Below are 26,061 nucleotides of genomic sequence, written 5' to 3' on the forward strand. Positions count from 1 at the left end.
TTTGATTTCATGTGAATGGTAAATGTTGATGTTTGGTACTCATATTTTTTTAAATCACAACTATAAAAAACGACATCTACACGTCACGTGATGTGGGTCCATGTCGCAGACAAGTTACGTCACGTTGCAGGGGAGAAGATGGCGGACTCGGAGATGTGTGTGAGGTAGCTAAATGAAAGACAACTTATGTCTATTTTGACCATTATAGCCATCAAATTTATAAGTAAAGTTTAAGATGTGCATTCATTTAGAAATTGTGCTTAAATTTATACAGCAATGTGAAAGCTTCCCTTGGAAGGAAATAGTTGCTAGCAGTAGCAAGCTGCTAGCTAGTTAGCATAAACTACATTTGAATGGCAGGATAGCGCGGTCTGCTACAGAGTTCCAAACGCATGACAACAGCAGCATGCATCAGCGAGACGTGAACTTGCTTGTTAGCTTAGTTAGCGTACAACTGGCATTTGTCTGGGAATACATGCACTTTCAGACATGAATTCGTAATGAAAAAAATGTCGTTGATAATGTAGCTAGATAACTAACTCAACATATAATGTTGATTTTTGCGTATTATGCTGTCTGGTACAGCTAATTAGCTTGCTAGCTAGTCAGCTGTAGGGAGTTGACAGCTGGTTCACAATAACAAACATCCTAGCACACTTGTTATTAGTTAGCTTTGCTCTAACTGTGACCAATCACTGCACTTTTATGAAGCTAAGTTTGAATATTTTTATTTTATTTAACCTTTATTTAACTAGGCAAGTCAGTTAAGAACATTCTTATTTACATTGACGGCCTACCAAAAGGCAAAAGGCCTCCTACGGGGGCTGGGATTGAAAATATAGGACAAAACACACATCATGACAAGAGAGACAACAATACATAATGAGAGACTTAAGGCAGCAACATAGCATGGCAGCAACACATGACAACACAGCATGGTAGCAACATAAAATTTCAATCAAATTGTATTTATAAAGCCCTTTTTACATCAGCAGTTGTCACAAAGTGCTATACAGAAACCCAGCCTAAAACCCCAAACAGCAAGCAATGCAGATGTAGAAGCACTGTGGCTAGGAAAAACTCCCTCGAAAGGTAGAAACCTAGAGAGGAACCAAGCTCTGAGGGGTGGCCAGTCCCATTCTGGCTGTGTCGGGTGGAGATTATAACAGTACATGACCATTAAGGCCAGATTTTTCTCCCAAGCAGACCATTCCATAAAAATTGAGCTCTCTAGGAGAAAGCCCTGCCAAATCGGAGAGATGGGTAGGAGCAAGCCCATGTAATGCTTTGTAGGTTAGCAATAAAACCTTGAAATCAGCCCTAGCCTTAACAGGAAGAGGCTAGCACTGGAGTAATATGATCAAATTGTTTGGTTCTAGTCAAGATTCTAGTAGCTGTGTTTAGCACTAACTGACGTTTATTTAGTGCTTTATCTGGGTAGCCGGAGAGTAGAGCATTGCAGTAGTCTAATCTAGAAGTGACAAAAGCATGGATTAGCTTTTCTGCATAATTTTTTGACAAAAAGTTTCTGATTTTTGCAATGTTACGAAGATGGAAAAAAGTGGTCCTTGAAAATTCTTAATATGTTCGTCAAGCGAGATCAGGGTCCAGAGTTACGCCGAGGTCCTTCGCAGTTTATTTTGAGACGACTGTACAACCATCAAGATTAATTGTCAGATCCAACAGAAGATCTCTTTGTTTCTTGGGACCTAGAACTAGCATCTCTGTTTTGTCCGAGTTTAAAAGTAAAAAATGTGCCGCCATCCACTTCCTTATGTCTGAAACACATGCTTCCAGGGTAGGCAATTTGACAACAACATGGTAGCAACACAACATGGCAGCAGCACAACATGGTAGTGACACAAAACATGGTACAAACATGATTAGGCACAGACAACAGCACAAAGGGCAAGAAGGTAGAGACAACAATACATCACGGGGAGCGGCCACAACTGTCAGTAAGAGTGTCCTTGATTGTCTTTGAATGAAGAGATGGAGATAAAACTGTCCAGTTTGAGTGTTTTTTGCAGCTCGTTCCAGTCGCTAGCTGCAGCAAACTTAATAGCTATGTGTAACTTAAACCATATTTGCCATTATGCCACTAAAGCCATAACTCAGATTTGAACAGTTAACTGGGTTTAACCACCTGAAAAGTACTAGCTATGGAATTGTTCTGCTTTTGCAGGAGCAGCCGAGAGTTATGGACTATCTTACTGGGGAGATCTGCATTGAGGGAACCGGTATGTAAACTTTTGCCTTTTTATTTCCTCACCTATCATATATATATATATATATATATATATATATATATATATATATATATATATATATATATATATATATATATATAATTCAACAAAGTCTTACCATGTTTGCCACTGTGTGCTTTCTTTTCTCCAATATTACATCAATCCTTGATGGATGAAGGCTCAAATAGAGGAAGAACTAGACCGAAATTGGGAACGATTACTTCAAGGACTGTGTTACTACAAAGCACCCAGGTATGCTGTGCAAGAATCAAGCTATTTAAACGGCAGGTAGCTTAGTGGTTAAGAGCGTTGTGCCAGTAACCGAAAGGTCGCTGGTTCTAATCCCCGAGCCAACTAGGTGAAAAATCTGTCGATGTGCCCTTGAGCAAGGCACTTAACCCTAATTGCTCCTGTAAGTCGCTCTGGATAAGAGCGTCTCCTAAATGACTAAAATGTAAATGTAAAATGAAATGCTTAATCTTGTCATAGACCAAATTATGTTTGACATTTTTCCTTGTTTTAGTTCATCATCGGCGGGAAAACTGAAAGCGGACAAAGATGTAGCCCAACCATTGAAGGACTTTGGTCTGAGGATCAGTAAACTGCTGGTAAGGAATGCTGAAATGATCTGACAGGATAGTGAATGAAGTCTGATATGCTGATACTGTATAGTGTAATGATGCATGGAGAAAACAAGTATTATCTTGAATACTGTATAGTGTAATGATACATGGAGACACAACAGGTATTAACTTGAATACAGTGTAGTGTAATGATGCATGCAGAAAACAGGTATTATCTTGAATACAGTATATGAACAGGGTATGATTAACAATTGTTTGTTTTGATTCTTTTTATAAATGCACTCTTCTTTTTTCAGGGTCTGGATCAACAACAGAGTGTACAGATTTTGCAATGTTACCTACAAGAAGATTATAGAGGGACCCGCAACACACTGAAGGTAGTTTCTATGGTGATAATAGGTTCAGAAAAAATAGCATATGCCTGACTGTGAAGGAAATCTGAACTACTGAATATTGATGTCAGTCTAGACATGTATACCTTGACTAGACATATCTTATCTGCCCTCAGGTTGTTCTTCAGGATGAGAGACAGAGCCAAGCCCTACTTCTGAAGGTTAATACAAGCTCCCAAAAGCTATCTAAGTTTGCTGGTATTCTATTTCACCAGCTCATAAAGCATAATCAAATCAAATTTTATTGGTCACATGCGCCGAATACAACAGGTGCAGACATTACAGTGAAATGCTTACTTACAGCCCTTAACCAACAGTGCATTTATTTTTAACAAAAAAAAAAGTACAAATAAAACAACAACAAAAAAAATCAGGTCAATTGATAGGCATACACTGATTCTTTGAGTGTGTGTGTGTTCAGATTGCTGACTATTACTACGAGGAGCGTGTGTGTCATCTGCGATGCGTCCTCCTCCTGCTGACATACTTCCAGGATGAGAGACACCCTTACAGGGTAAGGAGCTCGCTTCTGTCTGCTAGGACTATACAGATGGGTCTATTGTGTGGGTGGGGGGGTGGGGGGTCAGGCTGATAAGCTTATTTGTGTTAATGCTATGCTAATACAGTACAAGCCAATGTTCCTGATTGGCTAGTAGTAGCTATGATGTTTTACAGTATATCTAACACATTGTAAACTGTGTTTACATTTATTGTTACCAATTATGGGAAACAACAGTGAAGCATACAATGGTACAGTTTGGTACAATTTGTAAGGTTACAAAAAAAACCCATGACAACTTTTAATCAATTGAGGTTGTTTTGATTGCTTTGAGTGCAGGCGGAGTACTCCAACTGTGTGAACAAGCTGGAGAAGGACCTGGTCAACATCTACCAGAAGCAGTTTGAGACTCTGTTCAAAGCTGAATCCCCGACATGGGAGACACACGGCAACCTCATGGTTAGAACTAAATTCTTTACTACCTTAATCCAAGTTATACATTGAGTTTGGGATCTGATTGACTCCTCAGTGCTTGAAGTCAATATGGGTATCTCAAACTCTCTATAAGTTCTTATCCTACTGTTTACAACATTATCTTGTGGAAATGTTTCCACCTATTTAAACCAGATGTTGTGACTTTTATCTCCAGGAAATCATATAGGTTTTTATCAATTGTTATATATTGAATCATATTTATATTATGTGCACGTTTCTCTCTCTGGTCAGACTGAGAGGCAGGTGTCCCGCTGGTTCCTGCAGTGTCTGAGGGAGCAGTCCCTGCTGCTGGAGATCCTGTTCCTGTACTACGCCTACTTTGAGATGGGCCCCGGAGACCTGCTCAACTTCACCAAGATGTTCAAGGTGCAGGGCTTCGGCCTCCGCCAGACCAACAGACACCTGGTAGACAAGAGCATGGACGCCCTGGTCGACCGCATCGGGTCAGTCACAGCACTAATACACTGGAGTGGATGGAAATATTCATAGCTAGCTACTTCTTGTTGGCATCTATATTGATCTGGGGTTAGGGACATTACCTAACGTTTAGAAGATTGCAAGCTACCTTTTTCCTCTAGCAATTAATTTGTAAACAGAATGGCAGAGCACTAACGAATGCACTGTACTGGATGGAAATATACATAGCCAGCTAGCTACTTCCTAATGGCATCTTTATTGGTCAGACAGATTTAAGTAGGTTACAGTTTCAGGATAATGGCTACATTTGTTGCTTTGGCTTGGGCAAGGGATTCAGCTTGAAGTACAATTATATTTTCTGAAGGTATTTCCACTTGTTAATGTATCTCTCCTTCTGTCTTACAGGTACTTCAGCTGTCTGATCCTGGTGGAAGGCATGGACATAGACTTCCTCCACAAGTGTGCCCTGGAGGACCGCACGGAGCAGCACCAGTTCTCTAACACCCCTGCCATCAGCAAGGTAAACACTGAGCACCTTTACATGTACCCCCCATGTGTGTGCTGTTGGAATTGGCATGTATACACTCCTGTTTTGTTATCAAGTAATCAGAATGAGATGGTTCAAATTGAAATGTTGTTCTGAAAAGTAGTAGTTTTGATGATCAGTTCGATGGGGGAATACTTTGCAATTTATCCATAAGTGACACTCATTATTGCGAACTTTGTCACCCACCAGGAGATGGACCAGATGCTGCTGACGTTTGGTGACATCCCCCACCACGGGCCGGTGCTGCTGGCCTGGGTCCTGCTGAGACACACCCTGAGCCCAGATGAGTCCAGCCCAGTCATCCGACGCATCGGGAACATCTCCCTACAGCTGGGGGTGTTCCAGTACCTCACCACCATGCTGCAGGGCCTGGGAGGCACGGGGAATAATGTAAGAACTCACACATTAGAACAAAAACACACACACTATATATATATACACACACAAAACGCTCACCTAGCACAGGACAGCACACACAAAAACACGTATTTTACATACGCATACAGCACAACCTGCAATAATTATACTTAAACAACACACAATGTTCCAGAAATATGTTGTTTTCATTTGACCATGTTATGTTTCCTCCTTCCACAGTGCACAGCCAGTACAGCCAGGATGTGTATCTACGGCCTCCTCTCCTTTGTAATTACCTCCTTTGAAGAGGAGACGCTGGGCAGCCAACAGGTACCAGGCCTCAGACAAGTAACGATAATGACGAGTTGTAGCAGGCTGATCAGTGATGTCACAGATTCATGACTTGAGAAATCTGCATAGATTCACATTCCTAATGATGCTGATAAATAATATCACAGCTTAACGATTGAATGGTACTTTCCCCCCCATAGCATCTGATCAATGCAGCATGTGAAGTCCTCTCTGCTCCCAGTCTGGCTGAGCTCTTCTGGGAGACGGTGAGGAGAAATTAATAAAACCACTTCTGCTTCATGAAGGTTGTGAAATCACTCCAAGAATATGTCTCTAGCTAAATTCCCTAATATATGGCTTTTTGAATGCTTTTCCCAGAAGCCCACTATGGGATTGGGAATGATCCTGGATAGCGCTATGGGAATGTTCCCACACAAGACTGGTCTGCTGTTGCAGCTCCTCACCGCGCTCCTGTCCGACAAGTCCACCGCAAAGAAGGTATTAATCACACACACACACACACACACACACCTTTCTGCTGGTCTGTGGTTACACTTGATTAATGTGTCTGTGTGTTAGGTGTACATTTTCCTGGACAAGATGTCGTTCTACACCGAGGTCTACAAAACGAAGCCCAATGACATCATCTCAAGAGACGACGAGACACTGTGGAGGAGACAAGCACCAAAACTCCTCTACCCTCTCGGTGTGTGTTTAGGCTGCTTGTGTGTGTTAGTCTGTTTCTTCTAATGGGTGCGCATTAGTATTTTCTTCAAATATTTGTGATTGAAATCTTATGGTCTGTTCCTTGTCTCCTTTCCCTCTGTGTGTGTGTGTCAGGCCTGGGCCAGACTAACCTGCGGATTCCTCAGGGTGTGCTGGGTCAGGTGGCTGTGGGGGAGCAAGGCTACATGGTGCGCTGGGACTACTCCTACAGCGCCTGGGTCCTGTTCACCTGTGAGATAGAGATGCTGCTTCACGTTGTCTCTACTGCAGGTAACTAGAGAAATACAGGCACATTTACGTACTTACACAGGTGAAGTCATACTGTATACCCAAATGCATCCTCAAACATACAGTACAGACACACACTCAAATAATTCCTTTATCAGCAGAGATCCTTTAATGCAAGAGAGCTTTTGTTTCAGAGCATGTGTATATGTGTGTGTGTGATTCTCTCCCTGGTCCAGACGTGATCTTACACTGTGAGCGTGTGAAGCCCATCCTGGACCTGGTCCATAAGATGATCAGCACAGACTGGACCGTGTCTGACTGTCTGCTGCCACTCACCTCACGCATCTACATGTTACTGCAGAGGTGAGACGCTACACACATCTCACTGTCATGGACAGTAATCATATATTTCACAGCTTGTTTGGGCTCTCTGCAAGGTTGATTTGTAAGTATTTTGTATTTGTTGGAACTTTGTATTCATGGATTATTTGAGAATATTGTGTTGTCTTTCTTTGAGTTAGGTTGACGTCAGTCATCAACCCTCCAGTGGATGTGATAGCGTCCTGTGCGAACTGCCTCATCGTCCTGGCTGCTAGGATGCCTGGCAAGGTGGGTTACAGATGGTCTTCTAGAGCAGGGTTTCCCAAACTTGGTCCTGGGGCTCCCCCTGGGTGCACGTTTTGGTTTTTGCCCTAGAACTACACAGCTGATTCAAATAATCAAAGCTTGATGAAGAGTTGGTTATTTGAATCAGCTGTGTAGTGCTAGTTCAAAAAACAAAAAGTGCACCCAGGAGGAGCCCCAGGACCAAGTTTGGGAAACCCTGCTCTGAGGGGCCTCACAGCTCCAACAGACTTAAAGGCCCGATGCAGTCAAAACTTGATTTTCCTGTGTTTATATATATTTCCACACTATGAGGTTGGAATAATACTATGAAATTGTGAAAATGATGATATTGCCCCTTTTGTCTAAGAGCTGTTTGTAAAGACCACCTGAAATGTCAGCCTGTTTTGGTGGGATGGAGTTTTGGCCTTGCCTGGTGATATCACTAGGTGGTACATTAGTTAATAGACCAATAAGAAAGAGTTCCAAACCTCTCTGCCAATAACAGCTGTTTTCAGTTTTCCCCTCCCAACTCAGACCACTCCCAGACAGTCCTAGCAAAATTATTGTTTGAGAAATTGCCCTTTACTAAGAAGCTATTTTTATTTCTCTTTGACCATTTTAATTGAAAACGGTCACAGGTACTTAATTGTTTGATATTGAGGTAAAAATGGACCTTTAACGTTCATCTGTGTGTGTATTCTTATGCCCCTCTTCTTTCTGAGTAGGTTTGGTCCAGCTTGCACCACACTGGTTTCCTGCCCTTCGCCGCCTCCCCTCTGACCGACATGGCACAGTCCATCAGGTGGGTTGAGTCACGCCATATCATATTCACGGGTGAGGGGTGGGGGTTTGGGGTTTCACCACAATCATAGTTAATATATGTATTTGTATATATCCAGTGCTGAGGGGATGAAGGCAGGTAACTATGGCAACCTGCTGGTCCTGATAGAGCAGCCCAAAGGGGAGTACGCTGTGACCATCGCCTTCCTGCGCCTCGTCACCACCCTGGTCAAGGTATCTCTATTCTATTAACACTGTAGTAATGGCTCATCAACCCCAAAGAAACCAGCTTACACCTATCCCATCTCAATGTCTTTCTTTTACATGGGGCGTTTCAAGTAAATCTGTTTTTTAAGGGGAAAGATAAAATAAGCAAACATACAGACAAGACAAAAACAGATATACATTATCATAACACTTATCCATGTCTCAATCTCCACAAAGGCCTAGTGTTTAGGGGCTAGGAGTTTATTTGGCATTGAGCGACTGACTCAGTAGTTGTACTGACTGTGTGTCCCTCCTGCCCTCAGGGCCAGCTGGGCAGCACCCAGGACAAGGGCCTCATCCCCTGTGTGCTGCTGGTGCTGAAGGAGATGCTGCCCACCTACCACAAGTGGCGCTACAACACCCATGGAGTCCGAGAGAGGATCGGTGAGTGCACTCTCTTCCCGTTATAGTGCACTACTTTTGACCAGGGCCCACAGTTGAGTGTGGCCTTAGCCATATTGAAAGGGCTGGCTACAGAAACTACTGTCAGACTGAAAAACTTTCTGAATCCTCTTTCTCACTACTTTCTTTCCCCTCCTCCTCCTCCTCTTCTTCCTCTTCAGGTTGTCTGATCCTGGAGTTGGTCCATGCCATCCTGAACCTCAGTCCAGAAGGGGAGGCTAGTGGCAGGTAGGGCTGCTGTGCATATCAAAACCACATTCCTTATTCTACCTAAACAGACATTACCTTACTAAGAAACAAAATGCTCGTCCGCCTGAATTGCTGGTATTGAATTTGGGACTGAGTAAAACGCACGTCTGATTAGTGAGTTACAGACTGCCAGGATGGAGCCTAACCCCATAGTATTAGTATCAAACAGAAAAGTATTCGTATCATATTTTAACCTCCATCACTGTTCCCTCTGTCTCTCTCTCTCTCTCCCCCAGCACGCCAACCCTCCAGTCTCTGTGTATCTACAGTCTGGCTAACACCGAGGCAGGCCAGGCGGTGGTCAACATCATGGGGGTGGGAGTGGACACCATAGATGTGGTCCTGGCTGCTCAGCCTAGCAGGTAACACATCACTCTCACGTTGTCTACAGCTGACCACTCTGCTCACACAAGTGGTGTTTGTATCATAGTGTCTCAGGACGGGAGACACGCTTAGAGCATTGCATGCAGATAGAAAAGCAGTGTATAGAGTTGCCACAGCTTTCTTTTTTTAAAGTGTGGGGCGGTCCCACTCAAGTATTTTTTTTGTTTATTGGATAGGACAGGAATACAGAGGAAAGATGGAGAGTGCTGCAGTGGTATATGTGCTTTGGAGGTTGCAGCTTAGACCGCTTGATCACCCTAGGCCACTTACAATGAATTCTGTTTATGTAACTGAATAAGCACATTGGCCCCATTTTTTTGGTATTTTCTATTGTTTTGGAATTGGAAACAGATGATTTCCATGTTAATTGAAACTTTTCTGTGTCTCCCTCTAGTGGTGGCACGGAGGGCCCGGGTCAGATCCTCATCCAGACGGTCAAGCTGGCCTTCTCCGTTACCAACAACGTGATCCGCCTCAAGCCACCGTCGGACGCCGTGTCGCCCCTGGAGCAGGCGCTAACGCAGCACGGTGGCCACGGCAGCAACCTAATCGCCGTGCTTGCCAAGTACATCTACCACAAACACGACCCGGCCCTGCCGCGCCTCGCCATCCAGCTGCTCAAGAGGCTCGCCACGGTAACTCAACACACATTGCACATACCATCAGAGCAATCAAGTAAGGTAGTGAAAATCCCAACATAGTACTACAGCATCATAAGTTACTTGCCACATTCTCTGTTGGATAGTGTTTAGAGGTTAGCGAGCAAAAAACAATCAATCAAATGTATTGAGCCTTTTTTTACGTCACCAGTTGTTACAGGGCTTAAAAATAGAGGGCAAGAGAAGACAGTGAGACACTGTTGAAGCAAATGTCCCCATTTCTGTTGACAAGACTACAGTACTAGTCTATCAAGATCTTGTGTAATATTTACATGACCTGCTGGTTTCCAGGTGGCTCCCATGTCAGTGTACGCCTGCCTGGGAGGTGACGCGGCGGCCATCAGGGATGCCTTCCTGACACGGCTACAGAGCAGGACGGAGGACATGAGGATCAAGGTGATGATCCTGGAGTTCCTCACCGTGGCCGTGGAGACCCAGCCGGGCCTCATCGAGCTCTTCCTCAACTTGGAGGTCAAGGACGGCGCAGAGGGGTCAAAGGTGAGAGCTGTGCGGTGCAGGCAGTCTAGGCATAGGACAGGAACATGTCAGGACTTAGACATGTTTACAGACTTTGTGTGTTGATGTTTAATACTTATAGTTAAGTTTTATTTTTTGAGATTCTGAATCTTTATACCAGATTAATTCCTCTCTTCCCAGACTCAGTTCAGTAAAGACAAGTTTTTCTTCTCCTTTCTCTCTCTCTTTCCCCTTCCTCCCAGGAGTTTCTGCTGGGTGAGTGGAGCTGTCTGCAGGTTGTGTTGGACCTGATCGACTCCAGGCAGCAGGGGAAGTACTGGTGTCCCGCCCTGCTGCACCGTGCCGCCCTAGCCTTCCTCCACGCCCTGTGGCAGGACCGACGGGATAGCGCAATCTCTGTCCTACGCACCAAGTGAGTGAGCTATGACACTGCCTGGGCGCACACACACACACAGCCTGAGATACACGCTTGAACACACACGCACGTGCACACACACACCAACATGAGAGATTATGCCGTAACATTGGTTTTTATGTGTTTCAAGTGATTTCATGTAACACCTCACGGCACAACACCTCTCCCCCTTGTTACCTACTTTTGGTGTGCATGTATTGACGTATGTGTAATACATGTTCTTGTTTTTAAATGTATGTAACTTGTTAAATCTTTTGTCTGTAATGTCTTTTACATTATCTGTCGGACCCCAGTAAGACTAGTTGTCGCCATGGGCATCCTAATAAAATCAAAATGTATTAAATCTATGATGTTTCCTCCCACAGAGAGAAGTTTTGGGAAAACCTGACCACACCTCTGTTTGGAACCCTCCCCTCCCCCTCAGACATCACGGAGCCTTGTGTTCTGGAGACCTGTGCCTTTGTCATGAAAATCATCGGCCTTGAGATCTACTATGTGGTCAGGTAACTAGGCTACATGTTTCTATAGCTACATACAGCAATTCAAGGCAGTATATTTGGTGGATTGAGTTGTTACTGGTATCAGTGGCTTCATCTACCAAATTGCACATGATATGTGTCAACCTGTCTGTATCTACCTGGTCTCAGAGCATTCCGTATGTAAATCCGGGACAGTCCATTTAATATGTTACGTTTCGTATGGCATGTATTAATTTGTTGATGTCATCATCAATTTTGTATGATATGTTACGAATTTGCAAAACGTGCAATATGGGGGCGTTCATAAATTCACTCTGGCTATCTACTCCGATTTCAGAGCACACTCGTCTGAGTGTGCCAGAGCGCAGAATAACTGATGAATTTGCGAATGCGCAACACCCATTGAATATGACAGGTGTCAGTAAACGTCTGCAATAAAACCTAATTCAATTGTTGCCAGCAGCACAGTTAGTCACCAACGCTCTAGATAACATGAAAACAGCCTAACCAGCTCTTCTAGGGCGACTAAAATGGTCAGTGATGTGTTCTCTCATTTGTGTCTGGAAGTAGCTAGCAAGCTAGCCAACTTTAGCCAGTTAGCTTGGGTGCTTGACTGCCGTTGTGAGGTCAGAGCGCTCGGATTAACCCTACTCCTCGGCCAGAGCTTCCAGTGTGCGCTCAGAACGCTCTGAATTTACGAACGGACAATCTCACAGCATGTCATACAGTGGGGAAAAAATGTATTTAGTCAGCCACCAATTGTGCAAGTTCTCCCACTTAAAAAGATGAGAGAGGCCTGTAATTTTCATCATAGGTACACGTCAACTATGACAGACAAAATTAGAAAAAAAATCCAGAAAATCACATTGTAGGATTTTTAATGAATTTATTTGCAAATTATGGTGGAAAATAAGTATTTGGTCAATAACAAAAGTTTCTCAATTCTTTGTTATATACCCTTTGTTGGCAATGACACAGGTCAAACGTTTTCTGTAAGTCTTCACAAGGTTTTCACACACTGTTGCTGGTATTTTGGCCCATTCCTCCATGCAGATCTCCTCTAGAGCAGTGATGTTTTGGGGCTGTCGCTGGGCAACACGGACTTTCAACTCCCTCCAAAGATTTTCTATGGGGTTGAGATCTGGAGACTGGCTAGGCCACTCCAGGACCTTGAAATGCTTCTTACGAAGCCACTCCTTCGTTGCCCGGGCGGTGTGTTTGGGATCATTGTCATGCTGAAAGACCCAGCCAGGTTTCATCTTCAATGCCCTTGCTGATGGAAGGAGGTTTTCACTCAAAATCTCACGATACATGGCCCCATTCATTCTTTCCTTTACACGGATCAGTCGTCCTGGTCCCTTTGCAGAAAAACAGCCCCAAAGCATGATGTTTCCACCCCCATGCTTCACAGTAGGTATGGTGTTCTTTGGATGCAACTCAGCATTCTTTGTCCTCCAAACATGACGAGTTGAGTTTTTACCAAAAAGTTATATTTTGGTTTCATCTGACCGTATGACATTCTCCCAATCCTCTTCTGGATCATCCAAATGCACTCTTCAGACGGGCCTGGACATGTACTGGCTTAAGCAAGGGGACGCGTGTTGCACTGCAGGATTTGAGTCCCTGGCGGCTTAGTGTGTTACTGATGGTAGGCTTTGTTACTTTGGTCCCAGCTCTCTGCAGGTCATTCACTAGGTCCCCCCGTGTGGTTCTTGTGATCATTTTGACCCCACGGGGTGAGATCTTGCGTGGAGCCCCAGATCGAGGGAGATTATCAGTGGTCTTGTATGTCTTCCATTTCCTAATAATTGCTCCCACAGTTGATTTCTTCAAACCAAGCTGCTTACCTATTGCAGATTCAGTCTTCCCAGCCTGGTGCAGGTCTACAATTTTGTTTCTGGTGTCCTTTGACAGCTCTTTGGTCTTGGCCATAGTGGAGTTTGGAGTGTGACTGTTTGAGGTTGTGGACAGGTGTCTTTTATACTGATAACAAGTTCAAACAGGTGCCATTAATACAGGTAACGAGTGGAGGACAGAGGAGCCTCTTAAAGAAGAAGTTACAGGTCTGTGATAGCCAGAAATCTTGCTTGTTTGTAGGTGACCAAATACTTATTTTCCACCATAATTTGCAAAGAAATTAATTAAAAATCCTACAATGTGATTTTCAGGATTTTTTTTTTCTCAATTTGTCTGTCATAGTTGACGTGTACCTATGATGAAAATTACAGGCCTCTCTCATCTTTTTAAGTGGGAGAACTTGCACAATTGGTGGCTGACTAAATACTTTTTCCCCCCACTGTATTATTCTGTATGTAATGCCGCGACACACCATTTAGTATGCAGTGTTACGTTTCGTATGGTATGTATTAATTTGTGGATGTTCATCATCCATTTTGCATGACATGTTATGAATTACAATTCGTGTGATATGTTAGGAATTTGAAAAATGTTCAATATGTTACAATTCGCTAAACGTACAATATGTTATGAATTACAATTTGTTGTTGCTAATGTTGGCTAGGTGGCCTTAAGTAACCTTCTGTCTTATGTAACCATAACTAACATATCATACTAATTTGAGTGTCCCAGATTTCCATTTACTATGTTACGTCTAGTCTATGAGACCAGGCTGGTGTGAATTGATGGTGCGAAAAGCTAAACAAATTCCTGTGAAAATAAATTAATAAAATAGACATTGAGATATGAAATAAACTAGTCTAAATGAGATGGACTTGAGGTGAAACTTTTGAAATGTATTGGATAGATCAGACACGATTCCCTATTCTACCTGACGGACATTCATATCTGTTCGACACAGTATATTTCTATCTGAATGACCCTCTCTTTTCCCCAGTGGCTCTCTGGAGCGCTCTCTGAAGGATGCACTGCAGAAGTTCTCCAGCGGGCGGCGCTACGAGTACTGGTCCCAGTATGTTAAATCCCTGGTGGTCCACGTGGCAGAGACGGAGGAGGAGGGCGTGCACTCGTTCTCCGAGACCCAGATGGTCATCTCAGCCTGGCGCATGCTGATCATCCTCTCTACCAGTCATGTATGTCACACCACTCCACTTGTCACTGTGGCGTTTAAAAGTTCAGTAGAATTCTGTCACATATGACAGAGGAAGTCGTCCTATGAATTCCATGATGAGTACATGCATAAACAATACCCCATAAATATAAAAAAAAATGTTTTTACAAACTATTCTGATAGAGCAGTGTGGTTGATTGGTTGCAGTGTGACTGGTTGGTTGATTCATTGATGTGTTCTGTTGTCTACAGTCGGATGTGATGCAGTTAAAGGAGGACTCTGCCAGACTTAAGCTCTTCATGGACGTGCTGGATGGAACCAAAGCTGCTGTGAGTTAGTCACCATGACACCCATGACAACTGCTCTATCCTCTTCTCACTCACTAGCTTTCACCTCCCCTTCTCTCTCGCTCTCTCTCCTCTCGCTCTAGTTGCTGGTGCCCATGTCTGTGCCCTGTCTACGTCTGGGATCCATGATGGCTACTCTTCTGCTGATCCTGCTTAAACAGTGGAGAAGGTTTGTGTGTGCACATGCGTGGATTAATGTACATTGTGTCCACACGTTGAAATATCAGGATACTGAAAATCATCTCAAAGATGTTATTCTAATTCAGTGAGGTAGTACATTGGTTGTTAATAATCAATCTCTTTCTGTACATCTAACACCTTCCTTCTCTTTTTCCCATCATCCTCCTGTCTTTCCCCATCCTGTTTACCCCTGCAGTGTGGTGGCCACGGCCCCTGACGTACTGGCCCCCCTCTCTCTGATCCTGGAGAGTGTCCTGCAGGCTGACCAGCAGCTGATGGAGAGGACCAAGGCCAAGGTGTTCTCTGCCCTCCTCTCTGCACTGCAGATACAGGGACTCAACGGTGAGGGGGACTAACCGCTGTCTATGCAATTCAATATTAGGAAGGTGTTCTTAATGTTTTGTGCAATCAGTTTACATGACTCGTCCAGTACTCTAAGAGTATTGCTCATTACATTTATCAGGTGGGGAGATCTCCCAGCTGCCCCAGCTGCTGCTGTGTGTGTGTGAGACGGTGCAGGACGAGGCGCTGGCACTGATTGACAGCACTCGTCACACGGCTCAGGTGAGGGACATCCCGGAGGACAAAGACAGCATGGAGACTGACGCCGTCCGCAGCGTCCAGAAGGACCAGAGAGACGGGGTAAGTCAAACAAGGCCGCCATTTTAGAATGAGAAAAACTTTATTATCTATGCAATGTGGAAATGCCTCTTCAGCTTCACCACATAGAAACAGACATTAAGCAACACCAGAATAATTGTACTCTTTTAAACGCACACAGTGCTTAACTGTTGCTCCAAGTGTTTTGAAAAAGGGCATACCCAACCAAATGGTGAGATGCAATGAATTACCTCTGCATGTGCTGAATAAATTTTAATCTTTGATCTCGGTCATGGCAGTTCAGCAGTCAGAATGATCTACATTACATGTCTGTGGTGGATCGTCTCTAGCTTTGGTTTATGTAAAGCAAGTTTAATCAAAAGTTTTGATTTAAAGAGATTTGCATTTATTATTGGTAATTAATTCCCTACATTTAACTCAAATTTGACTAAGTGATCAGGCTGTTCATATTGTCAGTACCCCCCCCCCCCAATCTCTCTCGCTCATCATCTCGCGCTCTTCATCTCTCTCGCTTTCTCTCTCGCTCTTCATCTCTCTCGCTTTCTCTCTCGCTCTTCATCTCTCTCGCTTTCTCTCTCGCTCTTCATCTCTCTCGCTTTCTCTCTCGCTCTTCATCTCTCTCTCCCTCCATCTCGCTCTCTTCATCTCTCTCTCGCTCTTCATCTCGCTCTTTATCTCTCTCTCTCACTCTTCATCTCTCTCAGGTGTGTGTGCTGGCGTTACACCTGGCCAAGGAGCTGTGTCGTGCCGACGAGGATGGGGAACACTGGGTTCTAGTGATGAGGAAGATTCCTGCTCTCCACTCTGTTCTCAGCGCTCTAGAACTCAGCCTGCGCTCCAAACAGAACCTCTACTTCACCGAGGCTGCCCTGCACCTGCTGCTCACACTGGCCCGCACACCACAGGTACACACACACACAGGTACACACACGTACACACACACACACAGGTACACGTACACACACACACACACAGGTACACGTACACACAGGTACATAGGTACACACACGTGTACACACAGGTACACACACACACAGGTACAGACACGTACACACACACACACACACAGGTACACGTACACACACACACACACACACACACAGGTACACGTACACATAGGTACACACACGTGTACACACACACAGGTACACACACACACTACTACAATGTTACCATATACATTACTAAGACTAATGCAAAAACAAAAATACTTAAATGCTATATCAACCACATTAGTAATAAAGGATATATGTTGTTGTGTGTCCTGTCCTCCAGGGGGCAGCAGCAGTAGCTGGGGCCGGAGTCATCCAGAGTATCTGTCTCCCTCTGCTCAGTGTCTACGAAGTGCCCTCTAACGGAGCCTCACAGGTAACACACAAGCACAACATGGCTGTGTCTCAAATCGCACCCTGTTCCCTATATAATACACTCCTTTTTAACAGGGCTTATATGTCTGGTCAAAAGTAGTGCACTATATAGGGATAGTGTGCCATTTGGAACGCATCCTAAACCGATCATTAATTGACACTGCAATGAAGAAATGTTGTAGTGTTATTATAACATTAGTCTCTCTCTCACTATAACGTTAGTCTCTCTCTGGGTATTACTATAACGTTAGTCTCTCTCTCACTATAACGTTAGTCTCTCTCTCTCTCACTATAACGTTAGTCTCTCTCTCACTATAACGTTAGTCTCTCTCTCTCACTATAACGTTAGTCTCTCCCTCTCTCACTATAACGTTAGTCTCTCTCTCACTATAACGTTAGTCTCTCTCTCTCACTATAACGTTAGTCTCTCTCTCTGGGTGTTACTATAACGTTAGTCTCTCTCACTATAACATTAGTCTCTCTCTCACTATAACGTTAGTCTCTCTCTCTGGGTGTTACTATAACGTTAGTCTCTCTCACTATAACATTAGTCTCTCTCTCACTATAACGTTAGTGTCTCTCTCTCTCTCTCACTATAACGTTAGTGTCTCTCTCTCTCTCACTATAATGTTAGTCTCTTACTCTCACTATAACGTCTATCACTATAACGTTAGTCTCTCTCTCTCACTATAACGTTAGTCTCTCTCTCTCTCACTATAACGTTAGTCTCTCTCTCACTATAACGTTAGTCGCTCTCTCTGGGTGTTACTATAACGTTTGTCTCTCTCACTATAACATTAGTCTCTCTCTCACTATAACGTTAGTCTCTCTCTCACTATAACGTTAGTCTCTCTCTCACTATAACGTTAGTCTCTCTCTCTCTCACTATAACGTTAGTGTCTCTCTCTCACTATAACGTTAGTGTCTCTCTCTCTCACTATAACGTTAGTGTCTCACTCACTAATGTTAGTCTCTTACTCTCACTAACGTCTCTCACTATAACGTTAGTCTCTCTCTCACTATAACGTTAGTCTCTCTCTCACTATAACGTTAGTCCCTTTCTCTCTCTCACTATAACGTTAGTCTCTCTCTCACTATAACGTTAGTCTCTCTCTCTGGGTGTTACTATAAAGTTTGTCTCTCTCTCACTATAACGTTAGTCTCTCTCTCACTATAACGTTAGTCTCTCTCATTATAACGTTAGTCCCTCTCTCACTATAACGTTAGTCTCTCTCTCTCTCACTATAACGTTAGTCTCTCTCTCTCACTATAACGTTAGTCTCTCTCTCTCTCTCACTATAACGTTAGTCTCTCTCTCTCTCACTATAACGTTAGTCTCTCTCTCACTATAACGTTAGTCTCTCTCTCTCACTATAACGTTAGTCTCTCTCTCACTATAACGTTAGTGTCTCTCTCTCTCTCTCACTATAACGTTAGTGTCTCTCTCTCTCTCTCTCTCTCTCTCTCACTATAACGTTAGTCTCTCTCTCTCAATATAACGTTAGTCTCTCTCTCTCTCTCACTATAACATTAGTCTCTCTCTCACTATAACGTTAGTCCCTCTCTCACTATAACGTTAGTCCCTCTCTCTCTCACTATAACGTTAGTCTCTCTCTCTCACTATAACGTTAGTCTCTCTCTCTCACTATAACGTTAGTCTCTCTCTCTCTCTCTCTCACTATAACGTTAGTGTCTCTCTCTCTCTCTCTCTCACTATAACGTTAGTGTCTCTCTCTCTCTCTCACTATAACGTTAGTGTCTCTCTCTCTCACTATAACGTTAGTGTCTCTCTCTCTCACTATAACGTTAGTGTCTCTCTCTCTCTCACTATAACGTTAGTGTCTCTCTCACTATAATGTTAGTCTCTTACTCTCACTAATGTCTCTCACTATAACGTTAGTCTCTCTCTCACTATAACGTTAGTCTCTCTCTCACTATAACGTTAGTCCCTTTCTCTCTCTCTCTCACTATAACGTTAGTCTCTCTCTCACTATAACGTTAGTCTCTAACTCTCACTAACGTCTCTCACTACAACGTTAGTCTCTCTCTCACTATAACGTTAGTCTCTCTCTCACTATAACGTTAGTCTCTCTCTCACTATAACGTTAGTCTCTCTCTCTCACTATAACGTTAGTCTCTCTCTCTCTCTCTCTCACTATAACGTTAGTCTCTCTCTCACTATAACGTTAGTCTCTCTCTCACTATAACGTTAGTCTCTCTCTCTGGGTGTTACTATAACGTTTGTCTCTCTCTCACTATAACGTTAGTCTCTCTCTCTGGGTGTTACTATAACGTTTGTCTCTCTCTCACTATAACGTTAGTCTCTCTCTCTGGGTGTTACTATAACGTTAGTCTCTAACTCTCACTAACGTCTCTCACTACAACGTTAGTCTCTCTCTCACTATAACGTTAGTCTCTCTCTCACTATAACGTTAGTCTCTCTCTCACTATAACGTTAGTCTCTCTCTCTCACTATAACGTTAGTCTCTCTCTCTCTCTCTCTCACTATAACGTTAGTCTCTCTCTCTGGGTGTTACTATAACGTTTGTCTCTCTCTCACTATAACGTTAGTCTCTCTCTCTGGGTGTTACTATAACGTTTGTCTCTCTCTCACTATAACGTTAGTCTCTCTCTCTGGGTGTTACTATAACGTTTGTCTCTCTCTCACTATAACGTTAGTCTCTCTCTCACTATAACGTTAGTCTCTCTCATTATAACGTTAGTCCCTCTCTCACTATAACGTTAGTCTCTCTCTCTCTCACTATAATGTTAGGGTCTCTCTCTCTCTCTCACTATAACGTTAGTCTCTCTCTCACTATAACGTTAGTCTCTCGCTCACTATAACGTTAGTCTCTCTCTCTCACTATAACGTTAGTCTCTCTCTCACTATAACGTTAGTGTCTCTCTCTCTCTCACTATAACGTTAGTGTCTCTCTCTCTCACTATAACGTTAGTCTCTCTCTCTCTCACTATAACGTTAGTGTCTCTCTCTCTCACTATAACGTTAGTGTCTCTCTCTCACTATGTTAGTCTCTTACTCTCACTAACGTCTCTCACTATAACGTTAGTCTCTCTCTCACTATAACGTTAGTCCCTCTCTCACTATAACGTTAGTCCCTTTCTCTCTCACTATAACGTTAGTCTCTCTCAGGGTGTTACTATAACGTTTGTCTATCTCACTATAACATTAGTCTCTCTCTCACTATAACATTAGTCTCTCTCTCACTATAACGTTAGTCCCTCTCTCACTATAACGTTAGTCCCTCTCTCACTATAACGTTAGTCTCTCTCTCTCTCTCTCTCACTATAATGTTAGTCTCTTGCTCTCACTATAACGTTAGTCTCTCTCTCTGGGTGTTACTATAACGTTAGTCTCTCTCTCACTATAACATTAGTCTCTCTCACTAACGTTAGTCTCTCTCTCTCTCTCACTATAACGTTAGTCTCTCTCTCTCTCACTATAACGTTAGTCTCTCTCTCTCTCTCTCTCACTATAACGTTAGTCTCTCTCTCACTATAACGTTAGTCTCTCTCTCTCTGGGTGTTACTATAACGTTAGTCTCTCTCTCACTATAACGTTAGTCTCTTTCTCTCTCTCACTATAACGTTAGTCTCTCTCTCTCACTATAACGTTAGTCTCTCTCTCTGGGTGTTACTATAACGTTAGTCTCTCTCACTATAACGTTAGTCTCTCTCTCACTATAACGTTAGTCTCTCTCTCACTATAATGTTAGTCTCTCTGTCACTATAATGTTAGTCTCTCTCTCACTATAACGTTAGTCTCTCTCTCACTATAACGTTAGTCTCTCATCTCCCTGGTCAGGGTTTCTCCCGTAAGTCCCAGGATGCTCCCTGCTGGCCGGGGGTGTACCGCCTCTCTATGTCCCTCATGGAGATCTTGCTCAAGACGCTGCGCTACAACTTTATCAACGAGGCCCTCGACTTTGTCGGAGTGCACCAGGAACGCATACTGCAGGTGTGTGTGTGTGCGTGCGTTCCTGTCTGTCCTTGCGTGAATAGTCATCTGTGTGTGTACACCATCTCTGTTCCTTTCTGAACATGGAACCTAAAGTCTATTTTTCTGTTTCTTTCAGTGCCTGAATGCGGTGCGGACGGTCCAGAGTCTGGTGTGTCTGGACGAGGCTGACCACACAGTGGGCTTCCTGCTGCAGCTGTCCAGCTTCTGTAAGGAGTGGCAGTTCCACCTGCCCCAGCTGCTCCGAGACATACAGGTCAGTCAGCACGTGTACACTTCATCTGTAATAGTGAGTGAAATGTCATTTTTTATAATTTGAGAGTGTTTCTTTTTCCCCAAAGTATATATTTTTTAGCTTACAGCAATAAAGAAATACTCACATTTTTATTTTTTGTCTACCTGCAGATCAATCTGTGTTACCTGTGTCAGACGTGCACCTACCTCCTCCACAGCAGGAACATGCTTCATCACTACCTCCAGGTAAGACAGACAGACATTACCATGGTGTTACTGGGATTATAAAATATAATTTGTTATCCCTGGTTGAATTAAAGTAATGTCCAAAGAACTGTCATTATTTCCATTTATTTTACCGGACGTCTGTCATTGTCCCCCAGGCTAAGAATGGGGAGGCGCTGCCCTCCGGCCCCCGTGCCCAGAGAGATCCTCAGACCCCCTCCAAAGCTGCAACCGAAGGAGGGGGTGGGGAGAGGGAGGAGGCTGAGCAGAAGGCCCTGCTGGCGGTGCAGTGCAGCCTGCTGAAGATCCTCAGTAAGACTCTGGCCACGCTGCAGCACTTCACCCCCGACTGCTGCCAGATACTATTGGACCAGGTGAGAATAACACACTTTGTCTCTAAAAACTCTCTCTGCACTGTTTGAACCGTGACTCCTATCATAACCACAACCCTTACCAAACACTCACATCCTGCACGATCAGCCTCTACATAGTTTCCATACATCTATAGAATGTGTTTGAACTGCCTTTTAGTGTTTAAATGTGTTAGCGTATGTTCACTCACTATTGAAGTGAGTTCACTGACTGAGATTGTGTATGTGATAGTGTATGGACCTGGCTGAGTACAGGACCCTGTTTGTGCTGAGCTTCACCACCCCGGCCTTTGACTCTGACGTGGCGCCCTCTTTCGGAACCCTGCTAGCCACCATCAGCGTGGCGCTAAGCATGCTGGGAGAGGTTGTCCCCCCCCCCATGATTTCAAATCAATTTCAGTTCCATTAGTTATTTCCAAGTCAATAAGCTTTGCTGACATTGAAAGTCTCTTTCTTGTAAAATGAGGAAATATAAATTGTACTGTACATTTCTGTGTTCTGTCCATATTTAGGTGGAGAAGAAGGAGCCAGCCTCTCTGAGTGTGGCCTCCCTGGCTTCGTCAGAGGAAACCCAAGCCCTCAAGTAAGGAGACCGAGAGAAACTGAAACATAGTTGCTCTCACTGCTGGTAATATTGGTCATTTCTAACTCGTATGTGTGACTGTCCTTCCAGGTCTCTGCTGATGTTCACCATGGAGAACTGTTTCTACGTGCTCATCTCCCAGGCTGTCCGCTGTCTGAAGGACCCCAGCATCGCCCCCAGAGACAAACAGAGACTCAAACAGGAGCTCGGCTCTGAACTGGTGAGTCATTCAAACTTGCATCATTAAAGTACACCAGACTAGTTTTCTTTGTCCCATTCTGCCATTCCAGTCTATTCTGTTCTCAGTGTCATGAAGTGTCCTCATGTTTCTAGTAGCCTTAAATTGCAATTCATACTTTTTTAAATGCTGTTTTAATACATTGCATGGAGGTTGATGATTGAACATGTGATGCCTGTCTCTCCCCTCCAGAGCACCCTCCTCTCCAGCCTGTCCCGTCACTTCCGCCGTGGCTCCCCCTCGTCCCCAGCCAGCAGCCTGCTGCCCTCCCCCCAGACCAAGACCACCACCCCAGGCTTCAAGGCCACCCACGAGGGTCAGGAGCCTTTCATCCAGCTGGTGCAGGCCTTTGTACGCCACATACAGAGATAGACCCACCACATGGAGCGTACGACTGGGGCCAGGAGGTTTTCCTGATAAGAAATTATTGGTCAGAAAAACTCTTGGCACACATGGCTATCATATTCTGCTCACACTGAGGTTGACTATACCAATACTGACACAGCACCTTTACCATTTGCTTTGGGTGAAGATTCTGCATACTTGTAGCACAGATGTTTTCTTCTGAATTATTATTTTCACGGTGCAACAGTTTCGGTTCATTCTCTTCAATTTGAAGCGATGTTAGTCAAGCCAGTCACTATTATAATCTGCTGTTCGACTTCTAGTCATTTGGGTCGATTCTAAGCCAGGGTACTGTAACATCGGTCTTTGTGCCAAAGCCATTTGGGTGTTCAGAAAATGCTCCCATACACATTAGTTGTATCTCCAATTTGTCACGCTTGAGCTTATAGCCTACTATACCTCAGTGGCAATGTCAAGAGGAAAACAGCTGCTTACAAGGGCCAGCTAAAAACAAAAGTCCATTCTGAGATACTGCAGACAATTACCTTTAAGGGAATCATTAGTAACAGATCTTGGTGCTGTTGAACATCAGTCTTGTTGACTGTGTCCAGTCTTTCCACTGGCCTAGTTTTATAGGCCATTTCTGACAACAGTTGAGCAGACCTTTTGGTATTGAAAAATCAACCCAGTATATATCAAATTGTGAAGCCACATTTAATGAACTTGTCTACAGCTTGCCTAAATGAGCTGCCTAGTTACTTTGTATGGATCCGCTGTTTTCTACATAATTTTGTGACTTTTATAACGCTTGGACTAGGATGTTTTCGTCTTTTAAAAATGTGCTGTGAAGTTATTTGCATCTGCTTGGATTTTCTGACATTTGTGCGTCAAGTACCGATAAATTACAAATGCTGTGGTCATACATTAAAAGGAACTGCCAAGATTTGTAAAAAAAAAAATGTTTATAATAAAGGTTAAGTAGAACATCACATTTTGATTGTGTCTTCAAGTATAATGTGTGTTGACTTGTTTATCATGTTTTTATGCATTATGAGGTCATTACACTGAGGACATTTTTTAAAGCAAAGCTGATTTAATGCATTTGCACATTATTACAAACGAGAACCCACAATTGACAGGTCAAATGTCGAGGGAAATACTTTTTGTAAAATAGGTCTCTATTGTATAAAATGGAAATTAAAATCTTAAAAGAAATTTAAGGGGGAGGAGACATTTACAAGAGGGAAAGAAAGTTACATTTCCTTTAAAGGAACCTTTGTACCGAAAATATGTCTCAAGATAGGCAGGTGTGCAAGTACAGTACAATTTCCATAATATGACTTGCATATCTCAAGGTAAGGTTTGTCAAAAAGCAGATATAGTATTAGAGCAGGGATAAAGGGGAAGGGCCTGAGAGAATGACAGGTCAATTAGGTAGCTATAAAAGGCTGTGTCCCTGACAGTTGGGGTGCATCTCAATAGTGTAAAGTGGCTTCCTCTCCTTGTCCCTTTTCCTTAATTTGAACAGATCAGGGGAAAACCAGAGTAATGCTTTTGCTGTATAACACTTCAAGTATTTCACATCAGTGCAGACAAAGGAAAGGTGAGGAGAGGAAGGCACCATAGACTATTATTGAACTCCATCCATTGGACTGGCAGATCTAGTAGCTGCAGTGGGATGAGGTGTCACTGTTCCTCTCCTCAGGGGATTCAGCGTGTCTGGCAGGGCTGGGGACGGGGACGCTTACTCCCTCATCGGGGGATCCTGAAGGACCAATGGTCACTGACCATTGACCGGGACCTCCTGTAGAGGCAAGGACACGTCAGTTAACCAACCATACACACATTGATCAGCTAGGATGTTGCATTTGCCAATGTGTCTCTTCAAGTTGAGGTATGAAAAGCCAGTGGAATGCCCCTATAATTCCAACTGATCTATCAACATTTCCCCACGTATTTTTAATTTTTTTCTTCTGCTAAAAAATTTGCCAAGCAGGAGTGGTAAATCTTAGACAACAGAACATGCAATATCATATGAATCCAAAGACCAACCAGAGAAATATCACTCAAAACAACAGAGCCTTGATGGCTGAGCTACAATGGGCCTGTGAGCTGAGAGAATGACCAGCATGCATTTGTATTTGGCCAGGTCCGGTCCTTCTTTTCATGCAACACAAAAGTCTGTGGAACAAACCAAGTCATGGAACAAACCAACGCTGGGATTCAAACTGCACTTGACTTTTAAAAGGCAATATCCTTGAAGTTTGCGGAGATTGCGTTCGCAGTAAACGCAGCGGATGTCGGCTCAAGCATCATTATTACTTTTAATAGTGAAGTACAGTGAGACGCAAGTCATAAAAGCTATGGAACAAATCAAGTCATGGAACAAACAGAGGTCACGGAACAAACCAAGTCATGCATTAGAACACTCAAACCCTGTCCCCTTACACACTATTACCTTCCTCTGGTCCTCCAGACAGGCCTTTCAGCCCAAAGACGGTGTAATAATTTGTCTGAGATTTGCCCACATTTATAGACGAAGAGTGAGAGAAGAAAGACAGATAAGAGACGGCACATTCGAGAGAAAAGGCTACGGAATTAGTCTATTCTTTGATTGGTCTGACTGACAATACTTGTTGGTGTCTGTCTAAACTGGTTACTGATTCTTTGACTCACCTCTAGATTCCCTCTGGCCTTCTTCAGCACTCCGTGGGTTAACGACACTGGTTGGAAAGAATAACAAATCATGTCAATTAAATGTTTGGATCTGAATCAGTTAACAGTTAATTCTCAATCAAATGCATTATAATTATTCTCTCAGAATAGGATCTGAATAAGTTAATATGAAAGCATTGGGTTGATTCTCAAATGCATTATAATTATGCTCTCAGAATAGGATCTGAATAAATTACACTGAACTAAAATATAAACGCAACATGTAAAGTGTTGGTCCCATGTTTCATGAGCTGAAATAAAATTTTCCATACGGACAAAAAGCTTATTTCTCTAAAATGTTGTGCACAAATTTGTTTACATCCCTGTT

The 26,061-nt window shown here is 43.4% G+C and overlaps 2 protein-coding genes across 2 annotated transcripts in view; one reads left to right on the forward strand and one right to left on the reverse strand.

Moving 5' to 3' along the window:
- Window positions 1-126: 126 nt before the first annotated feature.
- nup188 (nucleoporin 188) lies at window positions 127-24,007 on the forward strand. The gene is made up of 42 exons (XM_084158982.1): window positions 127-164; window positions 2,186-2,240; window positions 2,428-2,501; window positions 2,773-2,857; window positions 3,130-3,210; window positions 3,342-3,386; window positions 3,647-3,739; window positions 4,064-4,183; window positions 4,451-4,662; window positions 5,042-5,156; window positions 5,373-5,573; window positions 5,781-5,870; window positions 6,032-6,097; window positions 6,210-6,329; window positions 6,411-6,537; window positions 6,672-6,827; window positions 7,022-7,148; window positions 7,307-7,394; window positions 8,117-8,193; window positions 8,291-8,405; window positions 8,702-8,822; window positions 9,002-9,068; window positions 9,326-9,451; window positions 9,868-10,108; window positions 10,424-10,630; window positions 10,852-11,021; window positions 11,390-11,527; window positions 14,358-14,553; window positions 14,783-14,860; window positions 14,962-15,047; window positions 15,255-15,400; window positions 15,522-15,700; window positions 16,384-16,584; window positions 16,955-17,047; window positions 20,870-21,022; window positions 21,141-21,278; window positions 21,428-21,502; window positions 21,640-21,855; window positions 22,085-22,216; window positions 22,365-22,435; window positions 22,526-22,655; window positions 22,866-24,007. Exons 1-42 carry the CDS (start codon window positions 139-141, stop codon window positions 23,043-23,045), a joined length of 5,217 nt encoding a protein of 1,738 aa, XP_084015108.1. The 5' UTR covers window positions 127-138; the 3' UTR covers window positions 23,046-24,007.
- Window positions 24,008-24,097: 90 nt separating this feature from the next.
- Window positions 24,098-26,061, reverse strand: part of cdk5rap2 (CDK5 regulatory subunit associated protein 2) — a 70,830-nt gene continuing 68,866 nt past the window's right edge. The window contains exons 49-50 of the mRNA XM_084159772.1: window positions 25,695-25,741; window positions 24,098-24,822 (exon numbers count right to left, since the gene is read on the reverse strand). Of these exons, the coding sequence (XP_084015898.1) occupies window positions 24,799-24,822; window positions 25,695-25,741 (71 nt within the window). The 3' untranslated portion in view covers window positions 24,098-24,798. The remainder of the gene's footprint in view (window positions 24,823-25,694; window positions 25,742-26,061) is intronic.

Source organism: Coregonus lavaretus, assembly GCF_964263955.1.
Source record: "Coregonus lavaretus genome assembly, chromosome: 4".
In the NCBI taxonomy this organism is placed as follows: Eukaryota; Metazoa; Chordata; class Actinopteri; order Salmoniformes; family Salmonidae; genus Coregonus; species Coregonus lavaretus.

What these genes read in the sequence shown, in the direction of transcription:
- nup188 (XM_084158982.1), top strand. Translation starts at nt 139, where the DNA reads ATGGCGGACTCGGAGATGTGTGTGAG. An exon ending in GCCCTGGTCGACCGCATCGG is followed by an intron (nt 4,663 to 5,041) that starts GTCAGTCACAGC and finishes TCTGTCTTACAG; the next exon opens with GTACTTCAGCTGTCTGATCC. An exon ending in ACAAGTCCACCGCAAAGAAG is followed by an intron (nt 6,330 to 6,410) that starts GTATTAATCACA and finishes TCTGTGTGTTAG; the next exon opens with GTGTACATTTTCCTGGACAA.